Source organism: Nicotiana sylvestris, chromosome 1 (genome assembly GCF_000393655.2).
Source record: "Nicotiana sylvestris chromosome 1, ASM39365v2, whole genome shotgun sequence".
NCBI classification, from domain to species: Eukaryota; Viridiplantae; Streptophyta; class Magnoliopsida; order Solanales; family Solanaceae; genus Nicotiana; species Nicotiana sylvestris.
The window spans coordinates 135090667-135112730 of NC_091057.1; the positions used below are offsets into that span (position 1 = coordinate 135090667).

At 38.0% G+C, this 22064-nt stretch overlaps 2 protein-coding genes across 2 annotated transcripts; both read right to left on the bottom strand.

Annotated features, from left to right (window-relative positions):
• Nucleotides 1-3584: 3584 nt before the first annotated feature.
• On the bottom strand, nucleotides 3585-11913 carry LOC138874734 (uncharacterized). Its single transcript, XM_070153515.1, has 5 exons — nucleotides 11787-11913; nucleotides 11139-11718; nucleotides 10455-10591; nucleotides 4255-4700; nucleotides 3585-3896 (listed from the first exon to the last, which is right to left on the bottom strand). The coding sequence occupies exons 1-5, from the start codon at nucleotides 11911-11913 to the stop codon at nucleotides 3585-3587; spliced, it is 1602 nt and encodes a 533-aa protein (XP_070009616.1).
• Nucleotides 11914-14246: 2333 nt separating this feature from the next.
• On the bottom strand, nucleotides 14247-19160 carry LOC104212288 (uncharacterized). The gene is made up of 4 exons (XM_009761508.2): nucleotides 18920-19160; nucleotides 16570-18439; nucleotides 15550-16422; nucleotides 14247-14742 (listed from the first exon to the last, which is right to left on the bottom strand). Exons 2-4 carry the CDS (start codon nucleotides 18208-18210, stop codon nucleotides 14692-14694), a joined length of 2565 nt encoding a protein of 854 aa, XP_009759810.1. The 5' UTR covers nucleotides 18211-18439; nucleotides 18920-19160; the 3' UTR covers nucleotides 14247-14691.
• Nucleotides 19161-22064: the final 2904 nt, after the last annotated feature.

Genomic DNA, 22064 nt, shown 5'->3' on the forward strand with positions numbered 1-22064 from the left:
CATGAACCACCATCATCAACCAAAACTACCACCAACCACCGACTAGACCTGTTAGCCATCACCACCAACAACTATCATATTTTAAAAGACTATATATTTTATTGATAGAATATTAGATTAGTTAGTATTTCATTTGAATTTTATGTTTATTAATTTTCAAATAAAGATAAATTTTATACATTCAGATGTTAAAAATCAAACAGTCTTAATTATTTAGTATTCGGATATTAATACACATCTTAATATATTCAAATATGTATTCAGATTCAAATGTCTTAATCTTAATACATATCTTGATATTTAAATATATATTTAGATTCAGACGTCTTAATCTTAAATAAAAAGACAAATGAGCCTTAGTCAGTTTCTCTTCATCTCCGGGGGAATTAAGAATTCTACACGGTATCAAAAGAGAAGGAGAAAAAGAAGAAAGACATGTTTGATCAAAGCATTAGATGGACACACTTAGTTTTAGCTTTTTACGATTTCTTTTAATGGAAGTTAACGTAGCAATTGTCTTTGGACTGTCACGACCCACTTTTTGAACAAGCCGGGATCGGTATCCAATAACTAAACATGATCGAACGAACCATCTGCGCTTATCAAATCTATTATAACTTCAAATGTTATATGTCACAAGGCACTACTGTAATCAAATACTTTTAATTAATTTAAATATCTAAAATAAACCAGCTTCAAAACTTTATTCGTAGTAACTACTGGAATATTGTAAAGTTATTATTAAAAATACCTGAATCTTAGCCCACCGACTGTGTCTATGATGCCTCTACTGATAAACTGACGCATTGCTCATGACATGAGATTTCCTGGCCAGTTCTCTAAGTAAACAAAAAAATAGCTAAATAATGACGACTCAAAGGAGTACTCCACGAACAAAACCGGAGCTCACCAATAGTACTGGAAGTGAGGGAAGTCCTAACCCTAGCCTGCTCACCTGCAAAACTGGTTCCTACGTCGTACCACAGACCAACATAGGTTCCGAAAAGAGAACGTTAGTACCATCTATTGTACTCAGTGAGTCTCAACGACAGGGGACTAAACATTAATAAAATATACATTACTAACAAAGATTATAAATTCATGGAAAACATAAAGCTTCTAAGAAGAATTCTAAAATAATTGCATAATAACAATTTATGAACATTCTAAAAGAAATTATTTTCTTTTTCTTTATAAAAAAATACTTCTCTTCGTACTTCGGGAATTCCAACTATCCTGACTTATTTCTGTCTTAGTTACCGTATGATCGGTACGGGTTCGATCCCAACCTGATCGTATAGGTCTAGTCCACGAGGTGCCACTCGCTTCATGGTTCTCAGCGCTCATGTACCAATACCTTAGCTTGGCTAGGCAAATTCTCAGCAACGAGACCCTCGGCTCGTGTACTCCCTACTTTGGCACAAGTATTTTCAGGAAGTCAACACCTTGGTCAGGACCCTCGGCGTGGACGATGATCCCTTCTCAGAATATAGGATACTCCCAAAAAAAAATACTTTAATAATAAATTATTCTGTGTGACCTCGCTAGGATCCAAATCAACTTCTCAACTTTCTTGACCATTCAAGTTTAAATCTTTTCTGGAACATCCTATACATACTCATACTGATATCCTTAAATGTAAAGTATGGCATAAGAATGAAATAAACATTGAAAAGAATTTCTAAAGATTCTTGCTTCTCATAAATTTTTAACATGAAAATGGCATTAAGAACAACACAAAAATCTGAAAATTTATGCACATATATCATAATAAATCATCTAAACATTTGCTAGAACAATTCTAAGTTAATAGGCACTCACTTGCTTTTGCGAGTTAAACCACTTTAGTAAAAGATTATATCAACTTACCTCAAAACTCCTTGAGCCAATACGTCCAATTTATACCTGTCAAACAAGTAATTCTACAACAACTAATGCATTTGAATTAATTTCATAAGTTTCACACCTAAACATAAAACTTACTGTTGATACAGAGGAAGAAGAGAATTAACTATTCAATTCTTACCTATTAGGATAATTGACAATAGAAAATTGTATATACTTGAGTTTAAGAATTTGTAATTTGTAATTTGTAAAAAATTCTAAGAATCTTTTCGTGGCCTCCGTGTGTAAGCAGCGCTGCCTCTGTTTCGTAGGCTTCTCAAGCCTTTTGCCCTTCTGAAACGTGAAGTACGTTTAGAATTGTACAAGCCCTTCGAATAAGGCTGTGTTCAAGAATTGTACATTTCTTGCCATTCCAGGCTTTAAGCCTTTTTTTTTTTAATATATTATTTTTCTCTTTTGTTTTGTTTTGCCTTAACTAATAATTAATGATACCCACTTTTAAATATTACTGATATTAAAATTATAAATATTCCTTTAATTGTAAATTCAATTCTTTATAAATAGAAAAGTAACTCAAAAAGTAATCACAAGGGTTTAAATCCATAATAGAAATATAATTTAAGATTTAAAAAAAATTAAATTCTATATTTAGCGAGTTTTGAAACTTCTACAGATTTGAGAAGTGTTACAATCTTCCCTCCTTAAAAACATTCGTCCTCGAATGTTGCTAGGGCCTTATTCTTAAGCTAATAATCATTCCTTAAGTCCTTGAACTTCTTAAGTTTTCTTAGCACTACTAACTTTCCCAAGGGACTCAAAATTTTGGCTCCCTAAATTTCAAAAATTTCGGCAGAGTCTCCGCTGTAAATTGGACTATCCAAAAAAAAAAAAAAATCTCTGTCACCAATACCACAACTACACCAACATCAACCAAATATACCATAACAAGCCATTCATAGGCACCATACAGTGCTCATAAACTAATAACTCACACTCCGGCAAGGAGGTACCACAATAACCAACCAAAATCTAAAGCACAACACTTCTGCAAAAAGTAACTAACTTTAATGGATTAAATATACTCTGGCATGACACTGAATTATTAAATAACTAAATATACTCTGATAGAAACTAAATTACTTCAACAACTAAGTATAATCTTGCAAGGACATAAACACATGCTAACTTGCATTTAATAAATAAAATATAAATACCAAACCAAACCTAGTTTCACATACCTTTTTCCTCAAATAAATATGGATATTTCTTCCTCATATCTTCCACGAACTCCCACGTAGCCTCATTTGAATCATGATTACTCCACAAAACTTTTACCGATGCTATATCTTTTGTTCTCAACTTTCTTACTTGCCTATCGAGAATTTCTATAGGTACCTCTTCATAAGTCAAGCCTTCTTTAATTTCTATGGTATCGACAGGTATTATATGTGACTCATCATGAATGTACTTTCTAAGCATAGACACATGAAAGACAAGATGAACAGAGGACAACTCAACGGGCAAAGCTAGCTCAGAAGCCATGTTTCCTTTCTTTTCTAGAATTTCGTAAGGTCCAATAAATCTAGGACCAAGTTTCCATTTCTTACCAAACCTCATAACTCTTTTCATTGGTAAAACTTTCAAAAACACCTTATCACCAACCATGAACTCTAATTCACGATGCCTCTTGTTAAAATAAGACTTTTAACAAGAGCCACTTTCAATCTTTCTGTGATTAGCTAAACTTTCTCTAAGGCCTCACAAACAAATTCTGAACCAATCAACGGCACCTCTACTGGTTCAAACCAACCAACTAGAGACCTACATCTTCGCCCATACAACGCTTCATAAGGAGCCATACCAATACTGACTTGATAGTTGTTATTGTAAGCAAATTCTATAAGTGGCAAGTGATCATCCCAATTACCTCCAAAACCTATAACATATGCACGCAACATATCTTTGAGTGTTTGAATGGCCCTTTCTGCCTGACCATCGGTCTGTGGATGGAAAGCGGTGCTCAAATTGACCTTGGTACCTAATCTTGGTACCTAATCTTTTTTGAAATGCTTGCCAAAAAAGCATCGTGAATTGAGGGCCTCTGTCAGATATGATTGAAACTGGAGTACTATGCAATCAGACTATTTCTTTGATGTACAACTATGCATACTGCTCTACGAAATCTATCGTCTTTACAGGTAGAAAATGCACGGACTTTGTCAGTCGATATACAATAACCCAAATTGAATCATGCTTACGGCATGTGCGAGGTAGACCTACTACGAAATCCATATTAATCATCTCCCATTTCCACTGTGGTATCTCTATATCTTGAGCTTGGCCACCGGGCCTCTAATGCTCGGGTTTGACTTGCTGGCAATTCAAACATTTAGCCACAAGATCTATTACTTGCTTCTTCATGCCTTTCCACCAATACAACTCTTTAAAGTCCAGATACATTTTTGTAGCACCTGGGTGGATAGAATACCTCGAGCTATGAGCTTCTTCCATTATGGCCTTTCTCAGACCATCTACATCAGGCACACATAATCGATCATTCAACTTCAAAACTTCTTCACTTCCTAGAGTGAAAACAATGATTTCTTTGTTTCTGACTCCTTCTTTTAACTTCACTAAGTATGGATCTTTGTCTTGCTTAGCCTTAACATGCTCAACAAGGGAGGATTGCACTGAGGCATAAGCAGTTATACCTCCTTCTTCGGTCTCATCCAATCTAATTCCGTCATTTGTCAGTTTTTGAATTTTTTGACCCAAAGATCGCCTTTGTACTGCAAGATGGGCCAAGACACCCATTGACTTCATACTAAGTGCATCTGCTACCATATTAGCTTTGCCTGAGTGATAAAGGACATTGATGTCATAATCTTTCAATAGCTCGAGCCACCTTATTTGTCTCAAATTTAATTTTTTTGCTTAAAAATGTACTGAAGGCATTTGTGATATGTAAACACTTTAGAATGCTCGCCATAAAGGCAGTGTCACCATATCTTTAATGCAAATACCACTGCTGCAAGCTCCAAGTCGTGTGTGGGGTAGTTCTTCTCATGATTCTTTAACTTCCTGGAAGCATAAGCAATAACTTTTCCATCTTGCATAAGAACACAACCGAGACCAACTCTGGAGGCATCACAATACACTGTGAACCCACCCGAACCTGTCGGCAAGGTTAACACAGGTGCAGTGGTCAACCTCTTCTTTAACTCTTAAAAACTCTGCTCACAAACGTTTGACCACTGAAACTTAACTGCTTTCTGAGTCAACTTAGTTTATGGAGCTGCAAGTGAGGAAAACCCCTTTATAAACCTTCTATAGTAGCCAGCTAACCCCAAGAAACTCCTAATTTTAGTTGGCGTTGTCGGTATTGGCCAGTTCTTGACTGCTTCGGTCTTCTGAGGGTCCACTTTTATGCCTTCACTAGATACCACGTGGCCTAAGAATGCCACTGACTACAACCAGAACTCGCATTTTGAAAACTTGGCATAAAACTCATTCTCCTTCAAGGTATGCAATGCTATCTTGAGGTATTCTGCATGATCTTCCTTGCTCTTAGAGTATACTAAAATATCGTCTATAAACACGATAATAAAGGTATCAAGGAATGGCTTGAAAACTCTGTTCATGAGGTCCATGAATGCAGCTGGAGCATTTGTCAACCCGAAGGACATCACTAGAAATTCATAGTGCCCGTAGCGAGTTCTAAAGGCTGTTTTAGATATATCCTCTTCTCTGATTCTCAACTGGTGGTACCCCGACCTCAAGTCTATCTTTGAAAAGTACTTTGCATCCTGAAGTTGATCAAATAAATCATCAATTCTTGGCAGTAGGTACTTGTTCTTAATTGTAACTTTATTCAACTGCCGATAGTTGAGCACATTCTAAGAGACCCATCCTTCTTCTTGACAAACAGGACCAGAGCACCCCACGGTGAAACACTCGGCCTGATGAAGCCCTTGTCAAGAAGGTCTTTCAACTATTCTATCAACTCATTAAGTTCTGCTGGAGCCATCCTATAAGGAGGTATAGATATGGGCTAAGTGCCTGGCATGAGATCGATGCCAAAGTCTATGATTCTTTCAGGAGGAAGTCCGGGAAGGTCATCTGGGAAAACTTCTGAAAATTCTCTAACAATTGGCACAGACTAAAGAGCTGGTGGTTCTGATTCTGGATTAATGATGTGAGTCAAATAGGTGAGAACCGATCATTCGTTGTGCCTTAAGGTAATAAATAAACTTACCTACCAGCGATGCTAAACAACGCTACCACTCTAAGACTTCGTCATTTGAAAATTGGAACCTGATTATCTTGGCACGACAATCTAACATGGCATAACAGGAAGACAACCAATCCATACCCATAATCACATCGAAATCCACCATTTCTAACTCTATGAGATCGGCCTCGGTGCTGCGACCTTGGACTAAAACTGTACAACCTCTTGTGACTTTCATTGACTCGCCAACTAGAGTAGATACTAGGAATGACTCACTAAGTTGTTCCGGTTCTAGCCCGAGGTTAATTGCAAAGTATGAAGTCACATATAAAAATATTGAACCTGGATCTATTATGGCATAAGCATTACATGAGCAGACTAGAAGTATACCTGTAATAACTTCTGCAGATGCCTCTGCACTCAGACGATCAAGTGTAGCAAACAAAAGGGGTTGTCCCCCTCCCTGAGCAACTCGATCTGCACCTCTGCCTGCCCCATGCCCGGTCTGATTATGAGAAACCACGAGCCTGAGGTAGTGCAATTATAGTAGCTGAGGAACTATAAGGACGAGTTGATCCACCACTAAAATTATGTCGTAACTTTGGGTAGTTGGCCTTTATATGGCCAATTTCTCCGCAATGATAGCAACCATGAAACCCAAGCTTGCATTGACCTGAATGTTTCCGCTTACATGTTCCACAAAGACCTTGTTGTTGTGAATATTGCTCAACATGACTCTGGCTATGTGAGGATGATGTCCTAAAATTCTGATTCTGGCGAGACTAGTTTCCTTAGCTCTGAGTACGTCTGAAGGAAGACCCACCACCTGACTGATGACTGGACTGAGCTGGTGCTAATGACTCCTTATTGGAGGAACCCATTCCACCTCCGTTGGATGTACCATTAAACCTTCCTGTTGTCCAGGCTTTCTTGTTATGCTATTTTTCTTCTCACCTTTATTGTCTGTCTTTTTCTAAGTGCTTGGCGAATCCCACAACAAAAGAGAAAGCTGTCATTCCTACTGTTGCAGCTAATGTCGTATCCTTCATGTGGTATGCCAAACTGCCAACAAACCTGCGAATCTTTGCTTTTTTTGTCTTAACCATGTGAGGAGCATGCTTAGCCAACCTTATGAATTTCATGTAGTACTCTTGCATACTTTTATTCCCTTGCCTGAGGGTCCACTTTTATGCCTTCACTAGATACCACGTGGCCTAAGAATGCCACTGACTACAACCAGAACTCGCATTTTGAAAACTTGGCATAAAACTCATTCTCCTTCAAGGTATGCAATACTATCTTGAGGTATTCTGCATGATCTTCCTTGCTCTTAGAGTATACTAAAATATCGTCTATAAACACGATAATAAAGGTATCAAGGAATGGCTTGAAAACTCTGTTCATGAGGTCCATGAATGCAGCTGGAGCATTTGTCAACCCGAAGGACATCACTAGAAATTCATAGTGCCCGTAGCGAGTTCTAAAGGCTGTTTTAGATATATCCTCTTCTCTGATTCTCAACTGGTGGTACCCCGACCTCAAGTCTATCTTTGAAAAGTACTTTGCATCCTGAAGTTGATCAAATAAATCATCAATTCTTGGCAGTAGGTACTTGTTCTTAATTGTAACTTTATTCAACTGCCGATAGTCGAGCACATTCTAAGAGACCCATCCTTCTTCTTGACAAACAGGACCAGAGCACCCCACGGTGAAACACTCGGCCTGATGAAGCCCTTGTCAAGAAGGTCTTTCAACTATTCTATCAACTCATTAAGTTCTGCTGGAGCCATCCTATAAGGAGGTATAGATATGGGCTAAGTGCCTGGCATGAGATCGATGCCAAAGTCTATGATTCTTTCAGGAGGAAGTCCGGGAAGGTCATCTGGGAAAACTTCTGAAAATTCTCTAACAATTGGCACAGACTAAAGAGCTGGTGGTTCTGATTCTGGATTAATGATGTGAGTCAAATAGGTGAGAACCGATCATTCGTTGTGCCTTAAGGTAATAAATAAACTTACCTACCAGCGATGCTAAACAACGCTACCACTCTAAGACTTCGTCATTTGAAAATTGGAACCTGATTATCTTGGCACGACAATCTAACATGGCATAACAGGAAGACAACCAATCCATACCCATAATCACATCGAAATCCACCATTTCTAACTCTATGAGATCGGCCTCGGTGCTGCGACCTTGGACTAAAACTGTACAACCTCTTGTGACTTTCATTGACTCGCCAACTAGAGTAGATACTAGGAATGACTCACTAAGTTGTTCCGGTTCTAGCCCGAGGTTAATTGCAAAGTATGAAGTCACATATAAAAATATTGAACCTGGATCTATTATGGCATAAGCATTACATGAGCAGACTAGAAGTATACCTGTAATAACTTCTGCAGATGCCTCTGCACTCAGACGATCAAGTGTAGCAAACAAAAGGGGTTGTCCCCCTCCCTGAGCAACTCGATCTGCACCTCTGCCTGCCCCATGCCCGGTCTGATTATGAGAAACCACGAGCCTGAGGTAGTGCAATTATAGTAGCTGAGGAACTATAAGGACGAGTTGATCCACCACTAAAATTATGTCGTAACTTTGGGTAGTTGGCCTTTATATGGCCAATTTCTCCGCAATGATAGCAACCATGAAACCCAAGCTTGCATTGACCTGAATGTTTCCGCTTACATGTTCCACAAAGACCTTGTTGTTGTGAATATTGCTCAACATGACTCTGGCTATGTGAGGATGATGTCCTAAAATTCTGATTCTGGCGAGACTAGTTTCCTTAGCTCTGAGTACGTCTGAAGGAAGACCCACCACCTGACTGATGACTGGACTGAGCTGGTGCTAATGACTCCTTATTGGAGGAACCCATTCCACCTCCGTTGGATGTACCATTAAACCTTCCTGTTGTCCAGGCTTTCTTGTTATGCTATTTTTCTTCTCACCTTTATTGTCTGTCTTTTTCTAAGTGCTTGGCGAATCCCACAACAAAAGAGAAAGCTGTCATTCCTACTGTTGCAGCTAATGTCGTATCCTTCATGTGGTATGCCAAACTGCCAACAAACCTGCGAATCTTTGCTTTTTTTGTCTTAACCATGTGAGGAGCATGCTTAGCCAACCTTATGAATTTCATGTAGTACTCTTGCATACTTTTATTCCCTTGCCTGAGGGTCCACTTTTATGCCTTCACTAGATACCACGTGGCCTAAGAATGCCACTGACTACAACCAGAACTCGCATTTTGAAAACTTGGCATAAAACTCATTCTCCTTCAAGGTATGCAATGCTATCTTGAGGTATTCTGCATGATCTTCCTTGCTCTTAGAGTATACTAAAATATCGTCTATAAACACGATAATAAAGGTATCAAGGAATGGCTTGAAAACTCTGTTCATGAGGTCCATGAATGCAGCTGGAGCATTTGTCAACCCGAAGGACATCACTAGAAATTCATAGTGCCCGTAGCGAGTTCTAAAGGCTGTTTTAGATATATCCTCTTCTCTGATTCTCAACTGGTGGTACCCCGACCTCAAGTCTATCTTTGAAAAGTACTTTGCATCCTGAAGTTGATCAAATAAATCATCAATTCTTGGCAGTAGGTACTTGTTCTTAATTGTAACTTTATTCAACTGCCGATAGTCGAGCACATTCTAAGAGACCCATCCTTCTTCTTGACAAACAGGACCAGAGCACCCCACGGTGAAACACTCGGCCTGATGAAGCCCTTGTCAAGAAGGTCTTTCAACTATTCTATCAACTCATTAAGTTCTGCTGGAGCCATCCTATAAGGAGGTATAGATATGGGCTAAGTGCCTGGCATGAGATCGATGCCAAAGTCTATGATTCTTTCAGGAGGAAGTCCGGGAAGGTCATCTGGGAAAACTTCTGAAAATTCTCTAACAATTGGCACAGACTAAAGAGCTGGTGGTTCTGATTCTGGATTAATGATGTGAGTCAAATAGGTGAGAACCGATCATTCGTTGTGCCTTAAGGTAATAAATAAACTTACCTACCAGCGATGCTAAACAACGCTACCACTCTAAGACTTCGTCATTTGAAAATTGGAACCTGATTATCTTGGCACGACAATCTAACATGGCATAACAGGAAGACAACCAATCCATACCCATAATCACATCGAAATCCACCATTTCTAACTCTATGAGATCGGCCTCGGTGCTGCGACCTTGGACTAAAACTGTACAACCTCTTGTGACTTTCATTGACTCGCCAACTAGAGTAGATACTAGGAATGACTCACTAAGTTGTTCCGGTTCTAGCCCGAGGTTAATTGCAAAGTATGAAGTCACATATAAAAATATTGAACCTGGATCTATTATGGCATAAGCATTACATGAGCAGACTAGAAGTATACCTGTAATAACTTCTGCAGATGCCTCTGCACTCAGACGATCAAGTGTAGCAAACAAAAGGGGTTGTCCCCCTCCCTGAGCAACTCGATCTGCACCTCTGCCTGCCCCATGCCCGGTCTGATTATGAGAAACCACGAGCCTGAGGTAGTGCAATTATAGTAGCTGAGGAACTATAAGGACGAGTTGATCCACCACTAAAATTATGTCGTAACTTTGGGTAGTTGGCCTTTATATGGCCAATTTCTCCGCAATGATAGCAACCATGAAACCCAAGCTTGCATTGACCTGAATGTTTCCGCTTACATGTTCCACAAAGACCTTGTTGTTGTGAATATTGCTCAACATGACTCTGGCTATGTGAGGATGATGTCCTAAAATTCTGATTCTGGCGAGACTAGTTTCCTTAGCTCTGAGTACGTCTGAAGGAAGACCCACCACCTGACTGATGACTGGACTGAGCTGGTGCTAATGACTCCTTATTGGAGGAACCCATTCCACCTCCGTTGGATGTACCATTAAACCTTCCTGTTGTCCAGGCTTTCTTGTTATGCTATTTTTCTTCTCACCTTTATTGTCTGTCTTTTTCTAAGTGCTTGGCGAATCCCACAACAAAAGAGAAAGCTGTCATTCCTACTGTTGCAGCTAATGTCGTATCCTTCATGTGGTATGCCAAACTGCCAACAAACCTGCGAATCTTTGCTTTTTTTGTCTTAACCATGTGAGGAGCATGCTTAGCCAACCTTATGAATTTCATGTAGTACTCTTGCATACTTTTATTCCCTTGCCTGAGCTGTTCGTACTCTGTAGCCTTAACTTTCCTATCCTCTTCCGGGATAAAGTTAGCCATGAAGGCCTCTTCAAATTCTTCCCAAGTAGGCGGACCATCATCTTCATCTCTTTCCTTTTCCCACATCTCAAACCAAGTGCCAGCCACATCTCTAAGCTGGTAAGCAACAAGCTCCACAGCTTCATCATCAAATGCCTTCATCCCTCGGAGGGCTTTCTTGACACCCTCCAGCCACAACATTGGATCTTCATTAGCTATAGAACCATGGAACAATGGAGGACTCAACTTCAAAAATTCATTCACTCTTGAGGACTCAGAATTGTTCTGTCTATTTAATTGAGGTGGAATTTCATCTCTTCTCTCGTTCTGGTTGGCCATGAAGGATTTAAACATCTCCATAACACTATTGATAGCATTAACCATCTGACCCACCTCTGGAGATATAGCTGTATTAGCCGGAGCAGCTGTTGGGGGCGACACTGGATCATGAGGTACTGGATCATCATACTCCACCTCTTCTTCATGTTCAACCCGGGGTACTTGAAACCCTTTTGTGGATTTACTCTTCCTTTTCTGAGTTGAAGCCTTCTTAGTTCTACTTGAGCCACAATAGTAGCAATAGTTTCTTGAGCAGCATCCTGAGTGTCGGTGTCAGAGTTGCGAGTACGAGCCATTTCTGCGAGATTTGGATAAACGAATACATTAGATAATTTCTTAGAGGTAGGCTCTATTGCACTATATAATGTATGAAAAAAATGAAACTTTTCCTAAAGTATGGCACGCTAATTATAAACAAGACTCTACTAACACGGCTTCATAGACCTCTAGGACTCCATAAACCCGAGGCTCTGATACCAAGTTTGTCACGATCCACTTTCTGAATAAGCCGGGACTGACAGTCAATCACTAAACATGACCGAGCGAACCATCTACGCTTATCAAATCTATTATAACTTCAAACTCTGTATGTCACAAGGCACTACTGTAACCTAATATTTTTAATTAATTTAAATATCTAAAATATACCAACTTCAAAACTTTATTTGTAGTAACTACTGAAATATTGCAAAGGTATTATTAAAAACACCTGAATCTTTAACTCACCGACTGTGTCTATGATGCATCTAATGATAAACTGACGCACTGCTCAGAACATGAGATTTCCTGGTCAGTTCTCTAAGTAAACAAAAAAATAGCTAAATAATGACGACTCAAAGGAGTACTCCACGAACAAAACCAGAGCTCACCAATAACACTATAAGTGAGGGAAGTCCTAACCCGTAGCCTGCTCACCTGCAAAACTGGTTCCTACGTTGTACCACAGACCAACGTAGGTTCCCAAAAGAGAACGTCAGTATCATCCATTGTACTCAGTGAGTCTCAACGAGAAGGGAGTAAATATTAATAAAATACATTACGAATAAAGATTCTAAATGCATGGAAAACATAAAATTTCTAAGAAGAATTCTAAAATAATTGCATAATAACAGTTTATGAATATTCTAAAAGAAATTATTTTCTTTTTCTTTATAAAAAAAATACTTCTCTTCGTACTTTGGGAGTTCCAACTATCTTGACTTATTTCTATCTTAGTGTCCGTGTGATCGGCACAGGTTCGATCCCAACCTGATCGAATAGGCCCAATCCACGAGGTGTCACTCGCTTCATGGTTATCAATGCTCATGTACCATACCTTAGCTTGGCTAGGCAAATTCTCAGTAACGAGACCCTCGGCTCGTGTGCTCCCTACTTTGGCACAAGTAGTTTCAGGAAGTCAACGCCTTGATCAGGACCCTCGGCCTGGACGATGACCCCTTCTCAGAATAGAGGATACTCCAAAAAAAATACTTTAATAATAAATTATTCTGTGTGACCTCGCTAGGATCTAAATCAACTTTCTTGACCATTCAAGTCTAAATCATTTCTAGAACATCCTATACATACTCATACTGGTACCCTTAAATGTAAAACATGACATAAGAATGAAATAAACATTTAAAAGAATTTCTAAAGATTCTTGCTTCTTCATAAATTTTCAATATGAAAATGGCATATAAGAATAACACAACAATCTGAAAATTTATGCACATAAATCACAATAAATCATCTAAACGTTTGCTAGAACAATTCTAAGTTAATAGGTACTCACTCGCTCCAATTAAGTACATATAAACTCCTTTAAGTAATTCATCAAATACCTTGTATGCGTGCTTTTGTGAGTTAAATCACTTTAGTAAAGGATTATATCAGCTCACCTCAAAACTCCTTGAGCCAATACATAAGCCCTAGTCCAATTTATACCCGTCAAATAATTGATTCTACAACAACCAGTGCATTTGAATTAATTTCAATGTTTCACAACTAAACATGGAACTTGTTGCTGATATAGAGGAAGAAGGGAATTAACTATTCAATTCTTACCTATTACTACTGTAGAATAATTAGCAATAGGAAATTTTATTTACCTGAATTCAAGAATTAATAATTTGTAAAAAAAAAAACCTAGATTCTTTTCGTGGCCTCAGTGTGTAAGCAGCAATGCCTCTGTTTCGTAGGCTTGTGTTCAAGAATTGTACGTTTCATTGCATTCCAGGCTTTAAGCCTTCTTTTTTTTCTTTGTTTTATTATTTTTCTCTTTTTGTTTTGTTTTGCCTTAACTAATAATTAATGAAACCCACTTTTAAATATTACTGATATTAAAATTATTAATATTCCCCTAATTGTATATTCAATTCTTTATAAATAGAGAAGTAACTCAAAAATCAATCACAAGGGTTTAAACCCGTAATAGAAGTATAATTTAAAATTAAAAAAAAAAATTAAATTTTATATTTAGCGAGTTTTGAAACTTCTACAGATTTAAGGAGTGTTACATGGACAATACTATCCAGGATAACAACCTGATCAAGAAAAGCACTAGCCAGTGTTGTCATGACATCTATAAGCGAACAATAAACATTTAAGGATCTAAGCCAACAAGAACCAATTATATCACAGAAAACAGCAATTAGTAAGCATCCTTGTCATTGGTAAAATCCCAACATATCCAAACAGCTGAGTATCTCAATGGCAACTCATTGTCGGATAACAAATTTGCTAATAAATAACAATGAACAATGGTGGCATATCTTCAACAGCAATCAAGGCATCTTTTGTCAGTAAAACGGGGTATACAGGTATAAAAGAGAAAATGCTATCCTAACAAAATGGAATTCTCTGGCAGGGCCAATGGATAGAAAGAATGGTGAGCTAACGACGCGAATCAAATCCCAATGCTTCAACAGCATAAGTCTCCTACTCATGATTTCCCCCACCATTATAGCTTAAGTACAAAAAGAAGCAAGAGGATAACTGGTCCTCTGCCCCCTATGTGTGATTGCCAACCGGTCTCCAACATAATTACAGATTAAGGTGAACTGCACAAGGAGAACTTCGTTCCATTGCACATGCAGCTAAAATGGTCTTCTTAGAGTGCTGGGCAATGTCCTTGAAGGTACTGTAGACTGTATCAAAGCATGTAATTCATTCAGAATCTAATACATCACAGCCATAACTTCAGGGGAAAAAAGAAAAGAAATAATACTAGGAAAGTGTAAAAGAGAATATGAACTTCTTGCTTAAAATTATCAAAGTCATAAACATTCACGGACTATTTGATACTCAGTTAGCTAGCCAAAAATATTGACATGACGTATTGGTCCGCGAAAATTGGATTCAAATTCATTAACAAGTAAAGCAAATTCATGTACCAAAAAAACAAGTAAAGCAAATTCAGTGATTCCAAAGGGGCCCCTTGGACCTTAGCCTCTTAAGGGTTGGGTTCTAGTGACGGGCTCTTGGGTCGCCGGACCCAAAGCTGGTAAAAGTGGTGGCGGGAAGTGGAAGCAGTCAAGCTAAAATGCACATTTTACAAAGCAGTGGAAACCTTTCTAGACTCTGATCAGCTCCTGAACACATAAATAAACGTTTAAAAGGCATGAGTCATGTTTCACTGGCATAGAAAGATTGGAGTGTGAACTACCACAAGACTTGATTTATGCTTATCTACATCGCTGTACAGTTTAATCTAAAAATTCCACTATACCTGAAGTCTCTGGACTAGCTTTTAGTAAATTCTAACCGTTGATTATACAACAACAACAAACTCGGTGTAGTCCCACAAAGTAGGGTCTGGGGGGTTAAAGTGTATGCAGACCTTACCCCTACCTTGTGAAGGTAGAGAGGTTGTTTCCAATAGACCAAATTGAAGTTAGTGTAATCAACAATAACCGTTGATTATACGTGTTCCTTTTTTAATTAAAGGAGCTCACCTCTCTAAATGGACAAGGAGATGGGCTAGTATCAGGCCCCACATAAGATCTGCTACTGCAGGGATGGAGTTGCTGATGAACCAAACCCAAGCTGATACTTGCATCAGTACCTTGTAATTCACTTTCTAAAAAATCACCCAAAAAACTATGCGATGATGTAGAGGCTCCATTCAGATTCAGTTGCCCACTCAAATTACTTGACCTTTCAGGTAAAATATTCCGATTATGAGATAAACGAGCATTATACTCCAGTTGCCTTCCCTGGAAAAATGTATTATGAGGAACTGCCCTTTGTGCTACAGCAGGTTGAGTTACTAATTCCCTGCTTCGAGCAATTTGGGAGCCAAAGAGACTATTCCCCGATACAGCAACTAAGGTCCCATTAACATTACCAAGTTGTCTCCTCCTGTTATTAAGCAGTTGATTTATTTGCCTCTGTATTCTACGTCGGTCAAAAACCGTCGATGCCCCAACCCCAGCAACTTGACCATCTCGGGGAGAGTGAAAATCACCAGATTCTTCAGCCAATGGGGTATCAGGTACGTACATTTCATTAAGGTCAAACGTCTCCCTCACATTGGCTACAGGGGGTGACCCAAGAGAAAAATTGCTGCTTGTTCTATTAATATCAGGTGTAGGATTCAGATTCTGTTGGTTTGAAGAAGCAAGTGCAGTTGGTCGACAGCTTTCACAGTACCAGTTACCTTCAGGTACTTCATGTCCAAGACCGACACAATAAGTATGTGCAGGTGAATCACAGAGATCACATAGTAGCATAAGAGCATCATCCCCACCTTGCTGACACTCGGTACATAATACATTTTCGTATGGATCAATGTAACCCCTAAGCTCCTCTTCAGATGGTTGATAGACCTATAAACACAATTTTAAACATTTAACTGCAATTAGAAATTCTGGTATTTTTGTGTTTAAACCTAACATCTTATTATCATAATCATCAAACCTAACATCTTAACTAAACGAATATTATAAGTTTACCAAAGGAAAAAAGGACTGTACCTGATCACGCTCAGGGACCTGAATAGCCACGGTCCTCAATTCAAAGCCAGTGTCTGACCTTGCAGGCTTACTAATCGTTACAAACCTTTGCTTGCACAGTGGACAACGGGATTCCACTTTGGACCACTCCATGATGCAAGCAAAACAAAAGTAATGACTGCAGCAATTCAATGTCCCTCTAACTGTCCTCTTACCTTCTTCAGACAAACATATTCCACAAATCTGCTTTCCTGCTTCAGTCTTCAAATCCACCTTCTCTTTATCCTTTCTTCCCGGATGTTTTTTTTGTAGACGCGGAGCTTCCTCTTTTGGTAAATTTTTCAAAGAGGCTGAGCCCCTCCAAGCTGTAACAAGGCCCCTGCAAAATCGGCTAGCCTCTCTGACTTGTTCCCTCTCTTCTTCAGAGATGGTAAACTCACGGTCAGATGATCCAGAACTCTCAACAAAATCTGAATCCGAATCTACTCTTAGTCTCTTTCTTTTTCTCCTCTGACCTGCATTCTTTTTATTCGTTTCTTCCACAATTGGATCGATGTCTATGAGCTCCTCGTCATTATCAGATCTTGCTTTCCTTTTCAATCGGCGTCTGTTCTGCGGTTTCTTTCTTGTGATGCTTTTCAACTTTTTATGATTTTTATTTCTCTTCTGTTCTCTGGCAGTGCTATTACGCAACCTTGGCTTGCTTGAATACTTCATCCCTTTCAATACTGGAAACTCTTCTTCATCTTCTTCTTCGTCCAAGCCATCTGGAGTGAATTCCTCATCATCCTCATCCTCTTCATCATCATCTTTGGCAGTGCCCTTACGCAACCGTGACTTGCTCAAATTCTTCATCCCGTTCATTACTGGGAAATCCTCATCTGCATCCAAGCCATCTGGAGTGAATTCCTCATCATCCTCATCCTCATCCTCTTCATCATCACCTTTGGCAGTGCCCTTACGCGACCGTGACTTGCTTGAGTTCTTCATCCCGTTCATTACTGGAAAATCCTCATCAGCACCAAAGTCATCTGGAGTGAATTCCTCATCATCCTCATCTTCTTCTTCATGATCCTTGTCATCATCTTTGGCAGTGCCCTTACGCAACCGTGGCTTGCTTGAATTCTTCATCCCTTTGGCTGCTGGAAACTCCTCTTCTTCATCCAAGCCATCTGGATTGAATTCCTCATCATCATCTTCTTCATAGTCATCATCATCATCATCTTTGACAGTACCCTTAGGCAAACGTAGCTTGCTAGAATTATTTTTCCCTTTCGCTACTGAACGGTCCTCCTCTCCATCCAAGCAATCTGGTGTGAATTCCTCATCATCTCCATCATCATCCTCATCGTCATCTTCTCTATATGAAACTCTCTTTCTCTTTCTAGGCCTTACAGTGCCTTTTCTGTTTCTCCTTGGTGCTCTTGATCGAACAACCTTTTTAACCTTCTTCATCTTCAATTCCTCGACCTCCTCATCTTCAAATTCACCTAAGCTCTCATCTGACTCATCTCCGATAAAAGAAGAATATCCATCTGACTCACCAAACTCCTCTTCCTCATCAACTGCGTAATCCTCGTCTGACTCATCTGAAGCTCTATACATGGATCCAGCTTTTTTCCTACCACTAGTCTTGCGACCAACCTTGCCTCCCCTCGCCATCCTTTTATCACACCCAGAGAAGTACAAACCCAAAACTTGAATCAGATCAAACTATATGATAATCTCATGTACCACTAGAGCCACAATTTAGTTAGGGAACAAAATGAATCCGGCTGAAACACAAACAACCCATCATTTCTTATGTAAGGTAAGGCCTCTATTACAAGCTCATGTTGAATCCTTACTACTTTAAGGTCTCCCAACAGATGCCCAAATAAAGATTCCAAATCTGTCCATTTGCAGTTACAAAATTACCAAAATTAGTATCAGAATTCTCAAAATCTTAACATTCTAATATAAGCTTATCCAAGTAAGGCATCAAATCAACCAAAAATTAAACAATTGAACACCTTAAAAAACTCAATTTTACTCAGAAATAGACCAGAAATAGGAAGAATTGATCTAACTAAATACAGAAATGAAACCCCCAAAATCAAAACCTGAACCCTAGATCAAGCTATTAGCACTAAGCCCCAATAATTCAACTAACTAAATAAATATAATTCCCAGCAAAAACATAATTAACACCAAATATGGATGAATTAATAAGTATTAAAATCCAATCCCAATAATACCAATTTCCAAAATTCAGATGGAACAGTAAAAAAAACCTCAGCAACCAAACAGCTTACCAAATAAGCGAAACATATTGAGATTGATTAAATTATTCAGAAAAAAAAAAGGAAATAAGATAGGCTATGTCAAGTACCTGAGAAAGGAAAAGGAGGCAAAATCGGCAAAACCCAGAAAAAAAGATTTATATTTGGGGGTATTTTATCTGTATATATAAAAGCAATTTCAATTTTTTTTTTTTTTTAAAAAGAAAAAATCAAGTGGTGAGATTTAAAGTTGAAGAAATGAGAAGAGGGTCACCAAAGAATCTGTATTTACTTTTTTCTTCTTTTTGTTTTTCTTTAAATGGATGTGCTTTTTAAAACAGTGAAATTATTGCAATTTATAAATGGAAGCATCTATTATTAGGAGGTTTCGAGGGGTGGTTGCCCCTGGGTACTTTTATAAGACGCAACTTGGCTGTGATGCTATGTTTGAAATTCCATATTTGCCCTTTGTGGTGTAAAAGAGCAGCTCAACTGCAATTTTGACCTTGGGCTCACCAAGTTGGATTTCGGGTTTGGGCTTTTACTTGGACCCTACGAGGCTTTGTGATGTCTTATTAGGATTGGGCTTACAGGGTGTTATGCAGCCCAGTAAGCTAAAAGAAGGAACAATGTGATAACTTGAGAAGAAGATCGCTGTGAAAAAACTTAAAAAGAGTTTCAACCTTTGCCGAAAAGCTATACTGCATAAATAGGTAATAATACATTTTTTATTGTACGTGTATAAAATTTTGAATCCATTTAACATAAGAGAACTACATATTCAAATCTCACGTGTGACAATTTTTGAATGTTTTAATCCCCTTATGCCATTAGTTGCAGGGATAATCTATGATTGCTTCAACATGTTGAAAGGGCTGGAGTATGCATGTAACATTAGAATGGTTGAAATGTAATTCATTAATTGATAACATCAGAAGGTTTTTTTTTTTTTTTTTCTATACCAGGGAAGAAAAGTTTTAAAAAAAAGAAATAGTTATCTCAGGAATGTACAAAAGAAATATGGACAAATAAGGAGAATTTTCTATTTAATTTTAATTGAGGTGAAGTACTTATTGGACTTTTCAACAAATACGAAAAGAAAATTGATAAATTATCCCTAGAAACAGCTTCAACTCCTCTTTTTGGTCAACCTAAGGATGACAATCTAGTCTTTCTTCTCTATAAATAAAAAAAAACAATAACAACATACTCAATATTATTATCTATAAAAAGAGAAAATGTAATGTAATTTTTGTCAAAATAGCACGGGCTAGCCAATTTTCGGATTGATCATTCAAAAATAGCCACCGTGTGCCAAGTTATTGAAAAATAGCCACCGTGTTGCTTCAACAAAGACCTGTCCAGTATAAATTGCAGTATATTATGCAGGAGTATTTTCCGAATTTTCAACAGTATTTTCGTTCACATTTATCTTTACATAAAAAGCAGCTAAATTTCGATGACTTTTACAATTGTGACTATTTTTGAATAATCATTTGTAAATCTGACTATTTTTGAATTTCTCCCTTAAGATATAAAGGACAATTGATTGAAACTAGTAGAGAGGTTGCCTATTTCTAACAAGATAAATGGGCTGTAAATGAAGCCCAATTAAAGTGGTAGGAGGTGAAGTCACGAGAATTGTGTGTCCACTTCCAGAGTTCCACTAGATATCTGAGTTCTGGATAGGAGGACGATGAAATGAGGAGCGGGCAGGTGCTATACGTGTATTTTTCTCCATTTTTTGAGTTTTAAGATTTAGAGACCATTTCAACCGTCAATAACTGATTTTTAAATTTGATATGTACACAATTAATAAATTTTTAATATAAATATATTATTTGAGCAAAAATTACTGAATTCTGATGAATCCATATGTACTTTTATCTCCGTTCCTAATATCAGTTGTTATCTTATCATTGTATAACACATATTTTAGGAGATAAGGTGTAACTTACCCTTTTAAATATACAGAAAATGAAACGAATTATTTTTGTTCTAGAAAGTAAATAATATAAAATTAATGGTGGGAACTTATGTTAATCAAATATTGGTTGCTAACATCAAAATTTGGCTCGATTAATTCAAGGAATCTTTATACAAATAGTCGGTCGCATTTATTATTTATTTTTTCTAACTGACATACATAGATATACACTATTTATATATATTTTATATAAATTATACTTATATTATATATTCATTGGCTATTTTTAATTTCAATATTTGAATGAATGGTTATTTGGGTAAATTCTTCTTACTGCAGCACATTTGGGCCATAGAGGCCTGCCTCAACCGTACGGCTGAAGAATGGTGATTTTGTACAAATATGATCATTTGGTGTCATCGTTTAAATATTGACCCGGTTAAGAAAAGTTTTAGGAAAATAGTCATCCATCAGAATTTTGAGAAACGATCCTGGAAATCACTACTTTTTCATATGGTGATCTCTGAGATTTACCACAAAACCTGGCAATTGTTAGAATTTTTCATATGATGATCACCAGACGTTCCACAAAACCTAACGAATCGCTAGAATTTTTCAGCATTGTGGTTGAATATCCCGACAATCGCCATAACTATCTGTTAAGAAAAATTCTAGCTAGCCAAGAGAACTTCCCAATATTCTGACCCAAAGCTATTTTCTCAAGATTTTTTTTAACGGGGTCAAAATTTAAAAGGTGGCCGTCCAGCATAATTTCTTGCCAAAGAATTGACAATTGGGCCTTCTAGATAATAGGACGAGGCCCAAAAGGTTTAATCACAACGTGATTTTAAGAGGAAAAATTCAAAAATAGCCCGATTTATAACTGGTCGTTCAAAAATAGCCAAGTTTCAAAAGTAATCGAAATTTAGTCACTTTTCATGCAAAGATAAATCTGAGCGAAAACACTGTTCAAAACCCGGAAAATACGCCAGTATATTATGTTGGAGTTCCAGCATAAGTATACTTGAACTCCAACATATTATACTGGAGTTCCAGGATAAGTATGCTGGAACTCCAGCATAATATGATGGAGTTCCAGCATAAGTACACTAGAACTCCAACATAATATACTGGAGTTCCAGCAAGTATACCGGTCCAGCATAATATACTGGAGTTTGGAGCACCAGTGCTCCAGTCACCGATTTATACTAGAGCCAGCAAAGTATACCGGTCCAGCATAATATGCTGGAGTTCATACACAGGTGCACCAAACTCCAGTATATTTGCTGGACCGGTCTCTGTTGCAGCAAAATAGTGGTTATTTTTCA

Bases quoted from the DNA above. Each gene is read 5' to 3' on its own strand.
- LOC138874734 (XM_070153515.1), bottom strand. From the start codon at position 11,913: ATGGCTCGTACTCGCAACTCTGACACCGACACTCAGGATGCTGCTCAA. The intron at 10,592-11,138 runs GTTTGTTGGCAG...GCACTACCTCAG, and splicing joins AAAAAAGCAAAGATTCGCAG to GCTCGTGGTTTCTCATAATC. The intron at 3,897-4,254 runs GTAATAGATCTT...AAAAAAGATTAG, and splicing joins GGAAAGGCATGAAGAAGCAA to GTACCAAGATTAGGTACCAA.
- LOC104212288 (XM_009761508.2), bottom strand. From the start codon at position 18,210: ATGGCGAGGGGAGGCAAGGTTGGTCGCAAGACTAGTGGTAGGAAAAAA. The intron at 16,423-16,569 runs GTACAGTCCTTT...TTGTGTTTATAG, and splicing joins AGGTCCCTGAGCGTGATCAG to GTCTATCAACCATCTGAAGA. The intron at 14,743-15,549 runs GTGAGCTCCTTT...GCTTTGATACAG, and splicing joins CTCCTTGTCCATTTAGAGAG to TCTACAGTACCTTCAAGGAC.